General features: G+C 34.4%; 1 protein-coding gene across 1 annotated transcript in view; it reads left to right on the top strand.

Annotated features, from left to right (window-relative positions):
- Window positions 1-16,569, top strand: part of tnfrsf21 (tumor necrosis factor receptor superfamily, member 21) — a 39,465-nt gene extending 22,896 nt beyond the window's left edge. Inside the window, exons 5-6 of the mRNA XM_073816504.1 lie at window positions 10,841-11,054; window positions 15,239-16,569. Coding sequence (XP_073672605.1) covers window positions 10,841-11,054; window positions 15,239-15,468 — 444 coding nt within the window. The 3' untranslated portion in view covers window positions 15,469-16,569. The remainder of the gene's footprint in view (window positions 1-10,840; window positions 11,055-15,238) is intronic.
- The last annotated feature ends 315 nt before the right edge of the window (window positions 16,570-16,884 follow it).

Genomic DNA, 16,884 nt, shown 5'->3' with positions numbered 1-16,884 from the left:
TAAGTGCTTGTATTGTTGTATGTTAGCAAACATCTAACTTGTCCTGTTATGGTAAATCCACAAGTTGCTGCATTAGTCAAGCTACAATAATGGATAAAGTAGTCATGTGTATATAGACTTATATAACACACACAGACACACAGACACAGACACACAGACACAGACACACAGACACACACACACACACACACACACACACACACACACACACACACACACACACACACACACACACACACCAGGTATAATAACTCTCTATTTGGATAATACGTACACAGAGAAGTAAACAAACCACATGAGTGCATTGTGACTCCTGGCTGCATCATATTGAGCTGCATTACTAATCACAAAATCCTGACAAGCAACCGGAGATGGAAGATCAGTCATCAACTTTCATTTTAGAGTTTCAAGTCTTTCCTGTGTGCAGATTTTATAAAGGCCACTTTATTGACTCTGTCCTTGTCTCAAGGTCACAGCAGATGGTGAAGTTAAGGCTTTTGGACTCATTTTGATGCCAATGATATGACCAAGATAGAGTGAGATAGATACAAACTCTCAGACTTATGTCTGCTTGTCAACGCCAGCTCATAATCGCCTAATTGCCAGAACGGGTGTTGACATTCAATGATCATACGCCTGTGAAGGTAGAGCAAAGTCATCTCTCTGCAGAGCACATTCTGTTCACTTGTTCTCATATGTTTACTTCATTCGAACTGCATGTTTAAATGAATAGTTCACCTGTAAATTAACATTAAAATAAATTAACATTTTTAAACCATTGAATATTATATAAAATATATATATATTTACAGGAAATATAAGTTATCAATATCAACTAACCAGCTTGCCAGTGAAATGTTGTTTATTTGATGCTAAATTTGTGTCCTTATTATTTGGAACACTGATATACTTTTATTTTATTTTGATGTTTTTTTGCTAGAAAAATACAAAAAAAGGAAGAATTTCAGAAAATAAGAACCCCGTTTATTGCTACCTTGTTATTTGGATCTCTGAAATCCATTCATTCATTCATTCATTTTTTTATTTTTTTCACGGGTTTTACAAGTATTGCTTTTTTTACTATATAAAATATTTGTATTTTATTAAACTTTGCCTATTTAATTTGATGTGTATTGCTAGAAAAATACAAAAAGCTAGAATTTCAGAAAATAAGAACTAGAGATCGACCGATATGGGTTTTTCTATAACCGATGCCGATGTTTAGAGATCAGGGTCAGCCGATGTCCGATATGTGCTGCCGATTTGTTTGGGCTGATTTTTATATATATATATATATATATATATATATATATATATATATATATATATATATATATATATATTTATTAGGGCTGTCGAAAATAACGCGTTAACGGCGTTAATTATTTTGTTGTTGTTAATTACGTCAAATTTTTTAACGCATTTCACGCATGCGCAGTGTGACGAATTATTTGTCAGGATTGGGGAGCTAGAGGCGAGATGGAGCAAGGTGGAGCCTATGGACGGATTCAAATATAAAAAGAATGATGATGGTACAGTTAACAAGTACAAGCCTGGACGACAGCCCCTCTGCAACTGGAGTGGTTAGCCAAGCTTAGGCCCGGTTCTACTGCAAGATCTGACAAACAATCCAGTGTTGTTCATCTCCTGACTAAGTGTAGACGCGATGTAAATAAAAGATTCATTGTGTAGTTTAGAAAGCTTTATTGATTATAACGGAACGTTGTGAGATCTCTATGAACTTAGATTTGTGACGCTTTTAGTGATAATAAAGGGAGCGCGCTTTGCACTTTCCATGCCATAATCCATTCAGAATTTGTATGAAAATTTCGTTTTTCTTATGTTTTGGGAATTACATCTGTACATCGCACAATTACGTTCATTCTCGAAAGAGCGGTGACTGACACAGTGACAGAGTGGAGAGTGGAAGATAAAGCCGTTTTGCAGGTCATCGAGGCACCAGCTCAATCAATTGCATTTTTTCAGTGGAAGCAATTTCAAATTATCCGTCATTTTTGCTCACAAAGGAAAAAGTAATACACCAAAAAACGTTGCAGTGTTTTTATAAAATAAAGAAAACAAAAATGATGCGCTTTCTGTCGTCTTGTTCTTGAACAGGAGTGCTTAACAAAAATAAAGCTAAATGCATGCCTCACAGACATGATAAACATATCTATAGAAAGTTTTAAATTATTACTTAACGAAATAAAACAAATCGAAAACAAAAACTTGTTTAATATGTAATCCTTAACGATAAATTTCTCTCTCAAGGCGCGTCCAAAAATGAAATTGCAGGATCTTTGCGACATTGACTCACATTGACTCACAGTGAATACACTTTATTAATAAATAATTCAGATATGTCCTTACTCTTTCCCCGACACATTTATTATTTATTTTTGCCGGTATTTGTTTTAGCCTACTGCATGCGATTGAACGTGGATCTCTTCCAGTTGCGCCATCCCAGCCGTTATCGAAAGTAAAAGCGAAAGTCTTGTGTTGTTTCCACCAGCGCGAAATTATTGATGGATGTCTAAAATATAAAAAATGAGGAGTAGCCTAAAACAGGCCCGATGCGGGCCCTGGCATAATATGAAAATGTGAAAATTATGTATCCTGTTATTTATATTTTGGTATGCATTTTAGAAAAAAAAATGGTTAGGATTCAGGTGTTGCAAATAGTGATTAATCATGATTAATCCACTGAAAAGTCTGATTAATCTGATTAAAAATTTTAATCATTTGACAGCCCTAATATATATATATATATATATATATATAAAGTATTTTTATTTTATTGAACTTTGTCCATTTAATTTGATGTTTATTGCTAGAAAAATACAAAAAAAGGAAGAATTTCAGAAAATAATAACCCCAGTTATTACTACCTTGTTTTTTTTCGATCCCTGAAATCAATTTATTTATTTATATTTATATTTTATATTATTTATTTTACTTTTTTCGGGTTTTACAAGTATATATATTTTTTACTATATAAAGTATTTTTCTTTTATTAAACTTTGCCTATTTAATGTTTAATGCTAGAAAACTACAGGAAAAAGGAAGAATTTCAGAAAATAGGAACTCTAGTTTTTTTCTACCTTGTTATTTGGATCCCTGAAATGCATTTTATTGTTTTATTTTATTTAATTGTAATATTTTTTCAACTTTTTTTCCCGGGTTTTACAAGTATTGTTTTTTAACTACATTTTATATAAAATACCTTTATTTTATTAAACTTTGCCTGTTTAATTAGCTGTTTATTGCTAGAAAACTACAGGAAAAAAGGAAGAATTTCAGAAAATAGTTTTTTCTACTTTATTATTTGGATCCCTGAAATCCATTTTTATTTTTATTTTTTATTTTATAAAAAAAAGTTTTTTTTTTTCTGGTTTTACAAGTATAGTTTTTTTAACTATATAAAATATTTTTATTTTATTTTATTTTATTTTTTATTTTTTTTATTTCATTTTATCTGTCGCCAGTCAATTTCATTCTGTTGGAAAAGAAGAATGGACATTTCTGATTCCTTTTGTGAATTGTTAAATATTACAAAAAAATATTAATATTAATATATTTTTCAATCGAGAGGAAAGGAAAGTTTATCAGTAACTTCTAACCAACAATGGTCCCAAACTGGCTTTTCACCATTCACCATTCACTTTCATTGTATGGAAAAAGACCATATTCTCTGATTTCTTTGTAAATTCTTAAATGTTATAAAAAATATATATTTTAAAATTGAAAGTAAATGTAAGTTGATCAGTAACTTCTAACCCACAATGGTCCCAAACTGTGAAATTTGTATATATACCCCAGTTTTTTCTTGTTATTTGGAAAGTCCAAATTTTTTATTTTATTTTATTAAAAACCGATTTTTAGTGCATACTATGACAAAACTTCTCTCTTTTCCATCCTTTCTAACTTGTTTTGTAATCAACTGCAGATTCATACAACTTTTAAGTTATTAACAGGGCTTATTTGTTGGGGTGAACATCCCTTTAAAAGATGTGAACCACGGAGCGTGAGAATTACATGGGCATTTTCTCTTTCTCTGAGCGAAACCGCAACGGATCTGATATAGAATTAGCAATGCTGAATGAAAACGGTACAGCAAAGAGGATGAAACATCATTATCATAAGCAAGGGAGCATTCATCAGAGCCACATGTTTCTAGATCAAATCACATGCATCTGATGCTCCACACTGCCACAGCACGCATAACCTCCCGTCAGCTGAATGAATTGCACATGGTACGAAAGAGAAAGACGTCAGTATGTGTCTCAAAAGCATTAGGACATTTAAGTAAGCTCGTCCTTGTTTACAAATGTCTGGGAAGTGAGGAAGAAAAACTGCATCATTTCTTCAAATGTTTGTACTGCATAATTTCATATACACTAAGATTAGTTCTTTCACTGCCTGTAAACAGAATGGCATGCACTTCCATGAGTTACAAAGGATACAAAGTCATGCCACTTGGACTCAGAATGCAAGTAAAGCCCAGATAAGGACCCTCAGAGGATAAACACACCCAGCGCTTCACTTGTCATGGACGCCGGCCAAACAGCCCCACAACATTTAGACGCCGTCTGAAAGCCACCGCCAGCACTCTGTCTGTCCCGTGCTACTATTTAAATAATGCGTTTTGACAGGTTTTCCTAACCGTTAAGAAGAAACAAAGAACTTTTGTTTCTGTGGAAATCTTTTTTTTAATGTATAATGTTGACGTTCTACTGCCAAGCTTTGTATAGTCAGATGTGGACCATGCGCTGTGTGCTGTAGGTGGTCTTGTTGAGTCTGGAGCAGTGTTAGCTGCGGCTAATAAGATCAGTGTGGGAGTGACACACTTTCCACATCTGTGGCTTGTGTCCTGGTGGTTGATGGAACAGCATTCACGGCGGCTCCCATGTTATGGTTTCAGACATTTGCAGACAGCTTGTGTGCTGCATGTGAATAGAGAAGATATTTGGGTATACACCCATCCTCCTTCCTGAGACATGCAACTTTTCTGAACAGTAGACTGCTGTGTGGTTAGAATAATGCGTTTGTTGATTTCATAAACACTGGATTTTAGATATGAAACGCTCTAGTTTGTATTAGTCAGTGCTAATACAAATGATATGAGTTCTGTGATAATGTCATGTTGATATGTGTATATAATAATTATACTTTTATTCAGAAAAGATATAGAGGACCAAACCTACAGAAATGAATTCATTTGTAATAAAATGTAATTATTTTTACATTTAGTTTTCAAATACTTTTTAACTTTTTAATTTACTCATTCTTTCATTACTTAAATTGTTTTTGTATTAATTATTAAATTAATCAATTAAAGTGTATTTATTCAAGGATGCATTAAATTGACGAAAAGTAACAGTGAAGACTTTAAAGTATTAAAAAATGTATCTTTGAAAACTTTTTTATTAATCAAAGAATCTATTTTGTTCATCAAAAAAGTAATTTTAAATTGTAACAATTATTAGTTATAATCAGTGTTGGGGAAAGTTACTTTTAAAAGTAATGCATTACAATATTGAGTTTAGGGCTGCAACAACGAATCGATAAAATCGATAAAAATCGATTACTAAAAGCGTTGGCAACGAATTTCATAATCGATTCGTTGTGTCGCGCGACGCAGAGACATTTGGTTGTTATTATATATATTTAAAAAAAAATTGAGCGCAGAGCGGAGTGGACACATTCGGTCTCTCTCCCGCACTGATGCCAGCAGAGTTCGGCACCTCATAAGCTGTGTTTCCATCCAAAAATGCGAATTTAACTTATGCGCAAAACTGGAACATTTGAGCATAAAGCACCGTTTCTACATTATATATATAGGCCTATGCTGCCCCGATTTATATCAAACATGTTTGATATTTAAGCCTACTTTGGCTAGCGTACTTTCACAGCAGCCAATGCTCGATCGCAAAACAGCTGGTGTACGGGTCGTTGGATAGTGGAGATGGAGAAAACTACTTCTATAGTTTTTGTAACACTGTCTGTCTGTATAATGTGTCGAAAACATACCACAACCGTAAGGAGAAAGAGGAGCTCTGCTGAGGTGAAATCGTCTCAGTTTTGAATAGGGCTGTGACGGTGGCACGTTGTTTTTTTATATATAGCCTACTTCAGTCAGCTAACAAGCAGCCTAAAAACGCTAATATAAATCAAAGAAATAATATATTTAATTAAGAAAGTAGCCTAAGAATATTATATAGGTTATTAAACAAACATTCCTTGTAAAAATGTCCGACAGCTCATCAATTTTTGGCCGACTGAATTTCCAGTCCGACTGTCTTTTTACAGCTGCTGATTTTAATAGCAAAGTGATTACATTTATTTTCGTTCCTTTAGTTTATAAAGTTAATTTAGAGATATATTTGGAACACTTTTTGTTTGTTAAATTCAAGTTTTTGTTTTTTAAAGTTATACCTAGCAAACAGCGGCAGACAGATCAAAAGCCTGCTTAATTCATCGCGATTTAAATTAAAATCCATTGATATAAAAAACTTAAAACATATCACAATATTAGTTTAATCATTCAATCAATATAAATCCAAAGTTTGTGCGGAGAGAAGCGCGCTTTGCAGCGCATGGAGACGCCAGTGCAATGTGGAATTTCTTTTTTGCTCATAAAGGTAAGAGTAATATACCACCCGGGCCGGAACTGTAAAGGGTCTACCTTAGTTTGTGTGTACTAACAGTATCAACAAAATGTGCTCTTAAAGAAAACAAACAGAATACGCTTGATATCTTTGGTTTAAACAGGAGCGCTTCACAATAATTAACCGAAACCCAGGTAATTGCCTCACAAACACAATATCTATAGAAAGCTTTAAATTATTATTTTACTATAAAACGAAATAATTAAAATCGAAAACAAAACTCTTTCATTAGCTAATCCATAAAGATGCATTAGGCATTAATGAGCAGATGGCAGGATCGTCAATTTCATCTTTGCAACACTGAATCAGAAAATACGATTTTATTAATAAGTAATTCGAATATTTTCTTAATTTTTGCCTTGACACATTCATGGTAATTACTTTTGCTGGGGCTTTGAGGCCAGTTTTGCGTGCATTTGAATGCGGAACTCTTCCAGCTGGTCGCTGCTGATGGCAGGACACTAAACACCGCCATGGCAGAATGAATGTAGCAGAAAGTTAGTCAAGTTATCCCGTTCCAGCGTGCAAAGTCACATGACTTTTTTAATGCGCACTGAGGAATTTAATTTGAGAGGCTTCTTGATGGGAAATGCAGCATGTACACCACAGCAAGCCGCTGTCTTGACGGATAGTAATTTTAGTTTATTTAGTCTATATATTTGGCAGATGTAAAGCATACATGTGTATGTTTTTTGTGTTAGTCCATTTTTATTTTATTATTATTATTATAACAGTTCAAGGAGCAACATGTTCGTGCACTTTCTAAAGATTTTAGTTCTGTTTTTGAATAAAGGGTTGTAAATCCCTTGTTTTTTTTTAATCCGATTCATCGATTAATCGAAAAAATAATCGACAGATTAATCGATTATTAAAATAATCGTTAGTTGCAGCCCTAATTGAGTTACTCCCTAAACTTAGTTACTTTTTATGAAAATTAATGCGTTATGTTACTTTTGTGTTACCTTTTAAATCTGGGCAGGGCTTGCTTGTTTGTTTTGGATATAAAAAGTTCAATTTTTGACTTTTATTTACTTATTTTTTAAATTTTTTTATTATTTTAAATTATTTTTGTATTAATTACTTAAATTAACTGTTCATTTGAACTTTCTATTAATCAAAGAATCTATTTTGTTCATCAAAAATTAATTTTAAATTGTAACAATTATTAGTTATAATTATTAAAACATTTTTAGATTATATTATTTTAAATATATATATATATATACTTGTGTTTAAAAGTTTGGGATCAGTAAGATTTTGTGTATGTTTTTTGAAAGATGCATTTATGTGATCAAAAAATACAGAAAAACAGCAACATTGTAAAATGTTATTACAATTCAAAATAACAGTTTTAATATATTGTAAAATATAATGTATTCATTTGAAGCAAAGCTGAATTTTCATCATCCATTACTCTAGTCTTCAGTGTCACATGATTCTTCAGAAATCATTCTGATTTATTAACTGTTTGCTTCATTTTTATCAATGTTGGAAGCAGTTTTTGTCTGCTTAATATTTTTGGAATCTGTGATGCCTTTTCAGCATTCTTTAATTAATGAAAAGTTCAAAAGAACAGCATTTATTCCAAATAGAAATATTTTTTAACAATATACATCTTTCCCATCACATTTTATAGTGTATATTATTACAAAATATATATTTTTGAAATAAATGCTGTTCTTTTTTTACTTTTTATCCATCAAATAATTCTGAAAAATATATATATATATTAAGCAGCAATATTCCAATATTGATAATAAATCAGCATATTAGAATGATTTCTGAAGGATCATGTGACACTGAAGACTGAAGTAATGGCTGATGAAAATTTAGCTTTGCATCACAGAAATAAATTCGATTTTAAAGTAGATTAAAATGGAAAACCGGTGTTTTGAATTACAATTGTATTACTGGTTTTTTTTTTTTTTTCGGCATTTTTGATCAAATAAATGCTACTTTGATTAGCATAAGAGACTTTTTAAAAAAAAAAACATTAAAAATCTTTCTGATCCCATGCATTTGAACAGTAGTGTATATTTCTTTTCTTTCTTTTTTAATTATTTTATACGTGTTGTCCTTCATATTACAGTAATTCTGTGTGAAAACATGCTTAACTGGCAAGAAAATAATTGCCAAAAATCTAAATGTTCTCTTTTTTTGGGGCCATGAAGCTTTTCCATTTGGATATAGATGGATAAACAATTTGCCAGCAGTGCTTACCAGAGAGATGCATCTATAATTGCAGTACTCATTCTGGCTTCCCTTGTAAAAAGTGGCTATTTTCGTGTCTGGCATGTGCTGCGGCACACTTACTTCCTTCCTTTCAGCACTAATGCAGGACTTCATGGACAGGGTGGAGTGTTGTTATCGGTTAGCTTGGTTCTTGCTGTTATTGTGTGCCAAAGTACAATATTTCTGAAGTAAAAAGACAAACTCATGAATAAGTAAATCACATCAAACATAGTGTATTTGTACAGTTAACTGTTTACTAAAATGACAGATTTTCTGGAGCAGTTCGATGTTGTTTTGCAATAGCGCAAATAATGGTCTGTAATGCTCCATTTACTTCTATATTAACTGGCTTGACCTATTGTGTTGCCGTTTTCCTGTTGGTGTCTTTGAGTTCAGAGCTGTTTTTCTCTGTGTGGGGTGACTAATGAATGACTAAATCTCGCCTTGCCACTAAGAGTAATGGTCTGCTTTTTCTACGTTGCATTGATTATTCACTGCTGATTCCAAGGGAAACTTTCCCGGAAATAGGGTGGTTTCCGCCCTTCCTATAATTTGGATAACTCACTTGTGAAGTTTGAATACCTGCCCGTCCTATTATATGCTTCCTTGAATAGCTTATGTCAGGATTTTCCAATCTGGGATTCACCAGAGCTTTCTTAGGGGTCACCAAGTCTATTCAATATTGAGTTTAGATTACATTACATTACAATCGAATAACTTTCAAATAACCCTTGTATATAAATGAAAGATTGTTTTAAAACTAGACATGATCAAACTATACAAACAAAATGTCATACTAGTTCACCTAAAAATATAAATTTTGTCGCGTTGTTCCAAACCCGTAAGACCTTTGTTCATCTTTGAAACACAAATTAAGATATTTTTTACTGTACCCTGCATAGACAGCAATGCAACTACCACTTTCAAGGCCCGAAAAGGTAGTAAGGACATCATTAAAATAGTCCATGTGACATCAGTAGTTCAACTGTAATGTTATAACGCTACAAGAATACGTTTTGTGCGCAAAGAAATCAAAAAAATGATTTTATACAACAATTTCTTCTCTTCTGTGTCTTCGAAGTGCATTTTCAACAGCACAACGACGCAAATTGAGAAGAAATTGTTGAATAAGGTTGTTAATGGAGTGCGTTGCTGTCTGTGTAGGGTCAGAAAGCTCTTTGATTTCATCAAAAATATCTTAATTTGTCTTCTGAAGATGAACGAAGGTCTTACAGGTTTGTAACAACACAAGGGTGAGTAATTAATGACAGAATTTTCATTTTTGTGTGAACTGTCCCTTTAAATTGGGCCTGCATAAGGATTATACAGAGAATGTTTTGTGGATAAGGTCACTTAATATGCATAGTTTGCTAAAATGGTGCCCACATCCAATACAGACTAAAGAACAGTCCCAGACTGTGGTAATAAAATCCGGACTGTACCGACTTCCTGTGAAGTGACTCGTTCTCGGAAATGCACCGTTAATGTTCCAACACACTGGCATAACAAGTATGCTTTGCGCACAGGGGGTTTTGTGACTGTAACACAGGCCATGTGCTCTGTGGGCAGTGAATTTCTGTCTGTACTGGATCTTTTTCATCTGTCCTCCCCTGACGCAAAGGCCAACAGGGACAGGACTTGTGTGGGTGGTCCAGGGTTACGAAGGCTGAACCCTTTGTGCTGACCCGGCCATGAGCACATAGAGATACACTTGTAGTGCCCACACATTAATACAGTCATCGCTGTCTGTCAGCAAAGACCCTCATTCTTTCAAATCCATTAACTTACAGAATAGTTGTTCCAAGAAAACTTTGTTTGTTCTGACAGGATACACTTGTGGGTGCGGAACGGGATGAAAAAGAATCTCTGAAGATATGTGTGCCAGACTGATGTTCTCATCACTGTCATTAACATGTACTGTGACGCCTCTTTTGTCGTAGGTTGACCTGAACAAGCTAATGACGGCTGTGAATGTAAGCCATTGTCTGAGCCCCAGCCATAAGCCTTTAGAGTCGCCCGGTGTGGTGGTGGAGCAGTCCCCAATGGAGCGCACCAAAGGATTCTTCACTGACGAATCAGAGCCGCTGCTGCGCTGTGACTCCACTTCCAGCAAGGACTCTGCCCTCAGCCGGACAGGCTCTTTCATAACCAAAGGTAAACCCACATGAATAAACAAGAAAGAAAAACGGCTAGAAAAACACAGTAAATTCTGACTTAAAGTTACTTTTATTTAACCAGCAAGTTTTTTTTTGACTGGAAATGACACAGGCTTCTCCCAAAAGATAATATGATGATGTACAAGAGGCATCATTGTGGAAAAAAATATTACTCATCTTTTATTTACATTTGAACCAAAAGTGACATGTCCAAAATTATTCATACCCTTCTCAATAATCAATAGAAAAGCCTTTATTGGCTATTACAGCAATCAGTTGCTTCCTATAATTGCTGACCAGCTTTTTGCATGTCTCCACTGATATTTTTGCCCATTTATCTTTAGAGATGAGCTCCAACTCTTTCAGGTTGGAGGGTCTCCTTGCCATCACCCTGATCTTTAGCTCCCTCCACAGATTCTCAATTGGATTTAAGTCAGGACTCTGGCTGGGTCACTGCAAAACGTTAATGTTTTTGTCTGCTAACCATTTCTTCACCACTTTTGCTGTGTGTTTTGGGTTGTTGTCTTGCTGAAATGTCCACTGGTGCCCAAGGCCAAGTTTCTCTGCAGACTGCCTGATGTTGTTGTTGAGAATTTTGATGTATTGCTCCTTTTTCATGGTGCCGTTTACTGTGATTAGGTTCCCTGGTCCACCGGCTGAAAGACACCCCCCAAACATTAGGTTCCCACCACCATGTTTGACAGTGGGGATGGTGTTCTTAGGGTTGAAGGCTTCTCCTTTTTTACACCAAATGAAGGCTACATGATTGTGGCCAAACAATTCAATTTTTGTTTCATCTGACCATAAAACAGAAGACCAGAAGTCTTCTTCTTTGTCCAGATGAGTATTTGCAAAGGCCAAGTGGGCTTTTGTGTGCCTTATCTGGAGAAGTGGTGTCCTCCTTGGTCTGCGTCTGTGGAATCCAGCGGTGTGCAGTGAACGTTGGACTGTCTGCCTTGAGATATTGCCGCCAGCAGAGCCCAGATTTATCAGGATGGCCTTGGTGGTGATCTTTTTTACCTCTCTCACTATCCTCCTGGCCAGCACAGGTGTCACTTTTGGCTTCCGACCACGTCCTCTGAGATTTTTCACAGTGCGGAACGTCTTGTATTTTTTAACAATACTTTGCACTGTAGCCACTGGAACTCCAAAACATTTAGATATGGTCTTAGAGCCCTTTCCTGACTTGTGAGCAGCCACAATGCACAGCCGCAGGTCCTCAGTGAGCTCCTTTGTCTTAGCCATGACTGTCCACAAACCAACAGCAGAGAGCTTCTGTTTTTCACCTGTTGAGTTGATTAAAACAGCTGTTCCCAATGAATCAGGGTAATTAGGATGCTTTAGAACAGCTTGGACTATTTGGAATGGTATAGAACTTTGGATTTTCCCATAGACTGTGACAGTTTGCAAAGGGTATGAATAATTTTGGACATGCCACTTTTTGTTCAAATGTAAATAAAAGCTGATATCTTTTGGGAAAAGCCTGTGTCATTTCCGGTCAAAAAAAAAAAAAAAAACTTGCTGGTTGAATAAAAGTAACTTTAAGTCAGATTTTGCCAGGGGTATGAATAATTTCGGGCTTGACTGTATGGGCCATTCTACAACCACAAAACACATTTAAAAAGACACATTTAAGTCATAGATGTTTACTAAGATCCTTCTAGTATCTATTGAAACCCACAATAATATTTAAAATATTAATATTAATAAATATTAATATATTTAAAATCATTTATTGGGTACTTTCACATGGGAGGTGGCTGTCCCGAACCCTAACCCCTAAATTTCAACTTTAAGATATTGAATTATTACTTGTTTTTAAAAGTATCTTTTTAATACTACCGAAACAGTGTATGTTTAGTCCATTGGCTGCAGTGTTGCCAAGTCTGTGGTTTTACTGCAGAATTGGACTACTTTAACACTGTTGCCGTGGGTTGTTTTTCATTTCTGCGGGTTGAACTGACACCAATAATCTGATATTTAGCCCCTAGAATGTGAATTTTACCGTGGAAACTCTGCCAAAAAACGTGTATTTTTACTGGGGGAAACGCAGTTGGGCTAGTTTTGAGCAGCAATTGGGCGGGTTTTGTTGTGAAAACCTGGCAACCCTGATTGGCTGAGGCTGATTTTAACTACACCCCTAAATTTATGATCAGAAACTATTCCTGTGTCCCTCTCTCTCATAGCTACATGGTGAGTAGATAGGTCCCATCATTTTGACGTAAATGTGCTCAAAAGTCTGAAAAATCTGTGTAACTTTAAGGAACACTTTAAGCACGATTTTTAAAAGTTATTCCATAACATTTAGTCTTTATATGTGTACAACTGTTCAGAACTGTGCTGGCTAACCATGTTCTGATTAGCATCTTTGAGCTATGTTCAAAAGTTTCTAAAATTGTCACTACCGAAACAGTCACTACTGGAACATTTGGTGGAGTTTCTCTTTGTTTTTTTGGGTGTTATCCTATAAAATAATCACTACAGTACCAAAACATATCATCATTTCGGTAGTGACAAAACAAAACACTTCATATTTGGAGGAAATAACCAAAATTTTAGTACAGTTATGCAATTTTAGTTTGCAAGTTAAAATTCTGTAATGTAATGTGGTTGCTACCAAAGCATTACTGTCACTTCCGAAAATGTGCTGTCACGACCAAAACATGGGGTGTTTAGTCAAAAAAAAAAAAAGAAGTATACTGAATTATCAATTAAGATGTTATGATTTTTGTTTCAATGTATATTCAAACTAGTGAATCCTTAACTATAACCCTTCTAATTAAATTAATAATGTGTTTCATTAGTGACAAATCTGGGCCGATGACAAATATTCCAAAACTTTCTGAAAATACAAGATGAAAATTAACTGTACAATTACTAGAAATATGTACCTTGCATACATACAATTTTTTTTGCAAAGACTTTTTTTTTTCCCCGAGACGTTTCCAACTCTGACTCTGCAGATTTTCAAATCTGATTCTGTAGAATTGTCAATATCGCCTCCATGTGGATGTTACATGTACCTGCATTGTATATTGAACCATTTAATAAGAAATGTTACCTTTTTTGTTCACGTGTTTTTTCATTCATATTTAGTAATATTTTATTCTGTTCTCGTAATTTAACAATTAAACAAATGAATGCGTAAGTAAAGTTGAATTGTCCTTTGCACCGTTTATATGGTGAAAAGTATTGTAGTAATAGCTTACGAAATATTGCCCCCTTGTGGATGCTTTATGTTTCTGCATTGTATGTCCAACAGTTTCAAATATTCCATTGAATTCTAGAAATGTACCTGTTTCATTGCTAGGCCTTCTAATATTTGTGACCCTGGACCACAAAACCAGTCATAAGGGTCAGTTTTTGTAAACTGAGATTTATACACCATATAAAATCTGATAAAATAGGCTTTCAATTTATGTATGGTTTGTTGGGATAGGACAGTATTTGGCCGAGATACAACTATTTAAAAATCTGGAATCTGAGAAAAGTTCTTAACAATGCATATTACTAATCAAAAATTAAGTTTTGATATATTTACGGTAGAAAATGAACAAAATATCTTCACGGAACATGATTTTTGGCATAATTAATTGATCATTTTGACCTAAACAGTATATTGTTGGCTATTGCTACAAATATACCTGTGCTACTTGTGACTGGTTTTGTGGTTCAGGGTCACATTTATGTATTAATCATGTATTAAATGTTTTGTTATTTTATTTTTTATTAGTAAAGTGCTGAAATAACAGTACATAGCAATTAACAAACTGTATATACATTTAATTAATAATTTTTATAGTATAATATCTGTCTATAATATAATTTATAGACAGATGTTTGAATGTTATTCAATATTATTTTAGTTTAAAAATATTTTATTCTGTTCTCATAATTAATTAAAGTAAGAATTAAGTCATTCAATTCAAATTTGAATTACATTTTATGTGTCCTACATTGTTCAGGGAAAGATTTAAACAAGTCAAATATTGCCCCCTTGTGGACACTTGTTTAACTATTTTAAAATATACATTCATGAGAAATTCTTCTAAATGTTTCTTCTTGAGCTATTATTAATCATCACACCATTTGCTATTAAATATGAAATTTGAATAGCACAATGAATTATAAATCCTAAAATATTTGTTTTATTAATGGCAACACTCCAATTCTGTCCCACAGAGAAAAAGGACACGGTGCTACGGCAGGTGCGTCTGGACCCCTGTGACCTCCAGCCCATCTTTGACGATATGTTGCACATTCTCAACCCCGAGGAGCTCCATGTTATTGAGGAGATCCCGATGGCGGAGGACAAGCTGGACCGCTTGTTTGAGATTGCAGGAGTGAAGAGTCAAGAAGCCAGCCAGACGCTGCTCGACTCGGTCTACAGCCACTTGCCTGACCTTCTTTAGACTTTCACAACATCTCACTATTGTCAGCTACAGAAAGTGACGGACACACACATGTGCGCTCACTCCGTTTCATTATGTCCTTCAGTGACATGCACGTAATCTTAAAACCTCTGGAATGCTCAGACAGGAGTTTATCTGCAATCAAAAGCCACTCCTTGCACCAGAATTCACAGAGAGTGTGGAAAAAGCGTTCTCCTGTTTGTGAGCTCTTGACTGGATACAGATGGTGTCAATGCTATAACCTCTCTAACATGCAGCATATTCTTGCACACACCTCAGCATGATGTCTAACTCAAAGCTATATAATGTAATTTATGAACCAGTTTTGTAAATTGTCAAATCAAGCATTTAGTCTTTTGATGTTATGTTAAAATATGTTTTTTTATTACTACTTAACTAACGCATCCTATTTAGCAAGGTATTTTTGTTCATTTTGTTTGTCTTTATGTTCTCGAGAATTACCACTGTAGCTTGTTTAGATACTAATTTTGTGTTTTCTGTGATTTCAAGGGCATTCAAAATCATTCCAACTGGTTATGATACAAATCATGACTGTGGATATGTGCATTCACTATACAACTCTCAAAATAAGCTCCATTCCCATGTGCTTTTTCCAATTAAAGATGACAAAAAGCAAGTATGATCGCTAAGTAATTTCACACAGGCTAGAGTACCAACAAAAAGTCTCTCACAACATTTAAATGTAGCATTTCTGTATCCATTTTGATGATGATATGTGGTACAGAGAGAATGTTATTGTTAAACTCTGTTCAACAAGTCGCTCTGGTGCTAGATGTGAAACTATGGGATAGTGGTCGATTTTATCCCAATAACAGGGTGTTTATGGTCATTTGACCGTTGAACTTAAAAAAAATATATGGGTCAAGATGAAATTGCAGCGTGTATTGACTCTCCTGGATCTTAGGAAGAGTATCAGATGAGCTGTTTGAAAACAAACAGAAGGACAGAACCATGGAGCGGAAAGCTGATATGTATTGTAATGGCAGTTTTAAAGTGTAACACATGTAACCAAGACATTTATTATTATTGGTAATTATCATGTAACCTAGGAAATCAACAGATTAAAGTTTTTTGTCATAACTCGTGGTTGTTTTCATGTGGTGTTTCTTATGAATAGTTCATTACGATTCTTCAATTTTTGTTGTCCATGAGTTGTACTCATTTCTGAGTGACATGCAGTTGAGGTCAAAAGTTAAGCAATGTTAATTATTTCACCAAAAATAAAATAAGGATCATACAAAATGCGTTTTTTATTTTTATTTTTTTGTATTGACCTGAATAAGATATTTCATATAATATAAATTGAATTTATAAAAATTACCCCGTTCAAAAGTTTACGTACGCTTGATTTCATACTGTGTTATTACCTGAATGATCCACAGCTGTGTCCTGAAA

This window comes from Garra rufa, chromosome 13, assembly GCF_049309525.1.
Source record: "Garra rufa chromosome 13, GarRuf1.0, whole genome shotgun sequence".
Taxonomy (NCBI): domain Eukaryota; kingdom Metazoa; phylum Chordata; class Actinopteri; order Cypriniformes; family Cyprinidae; genus Garra; species Garra rufa.
This window is presented reverse-complemented; position numbering and strand designations above follow the sequence as displayed.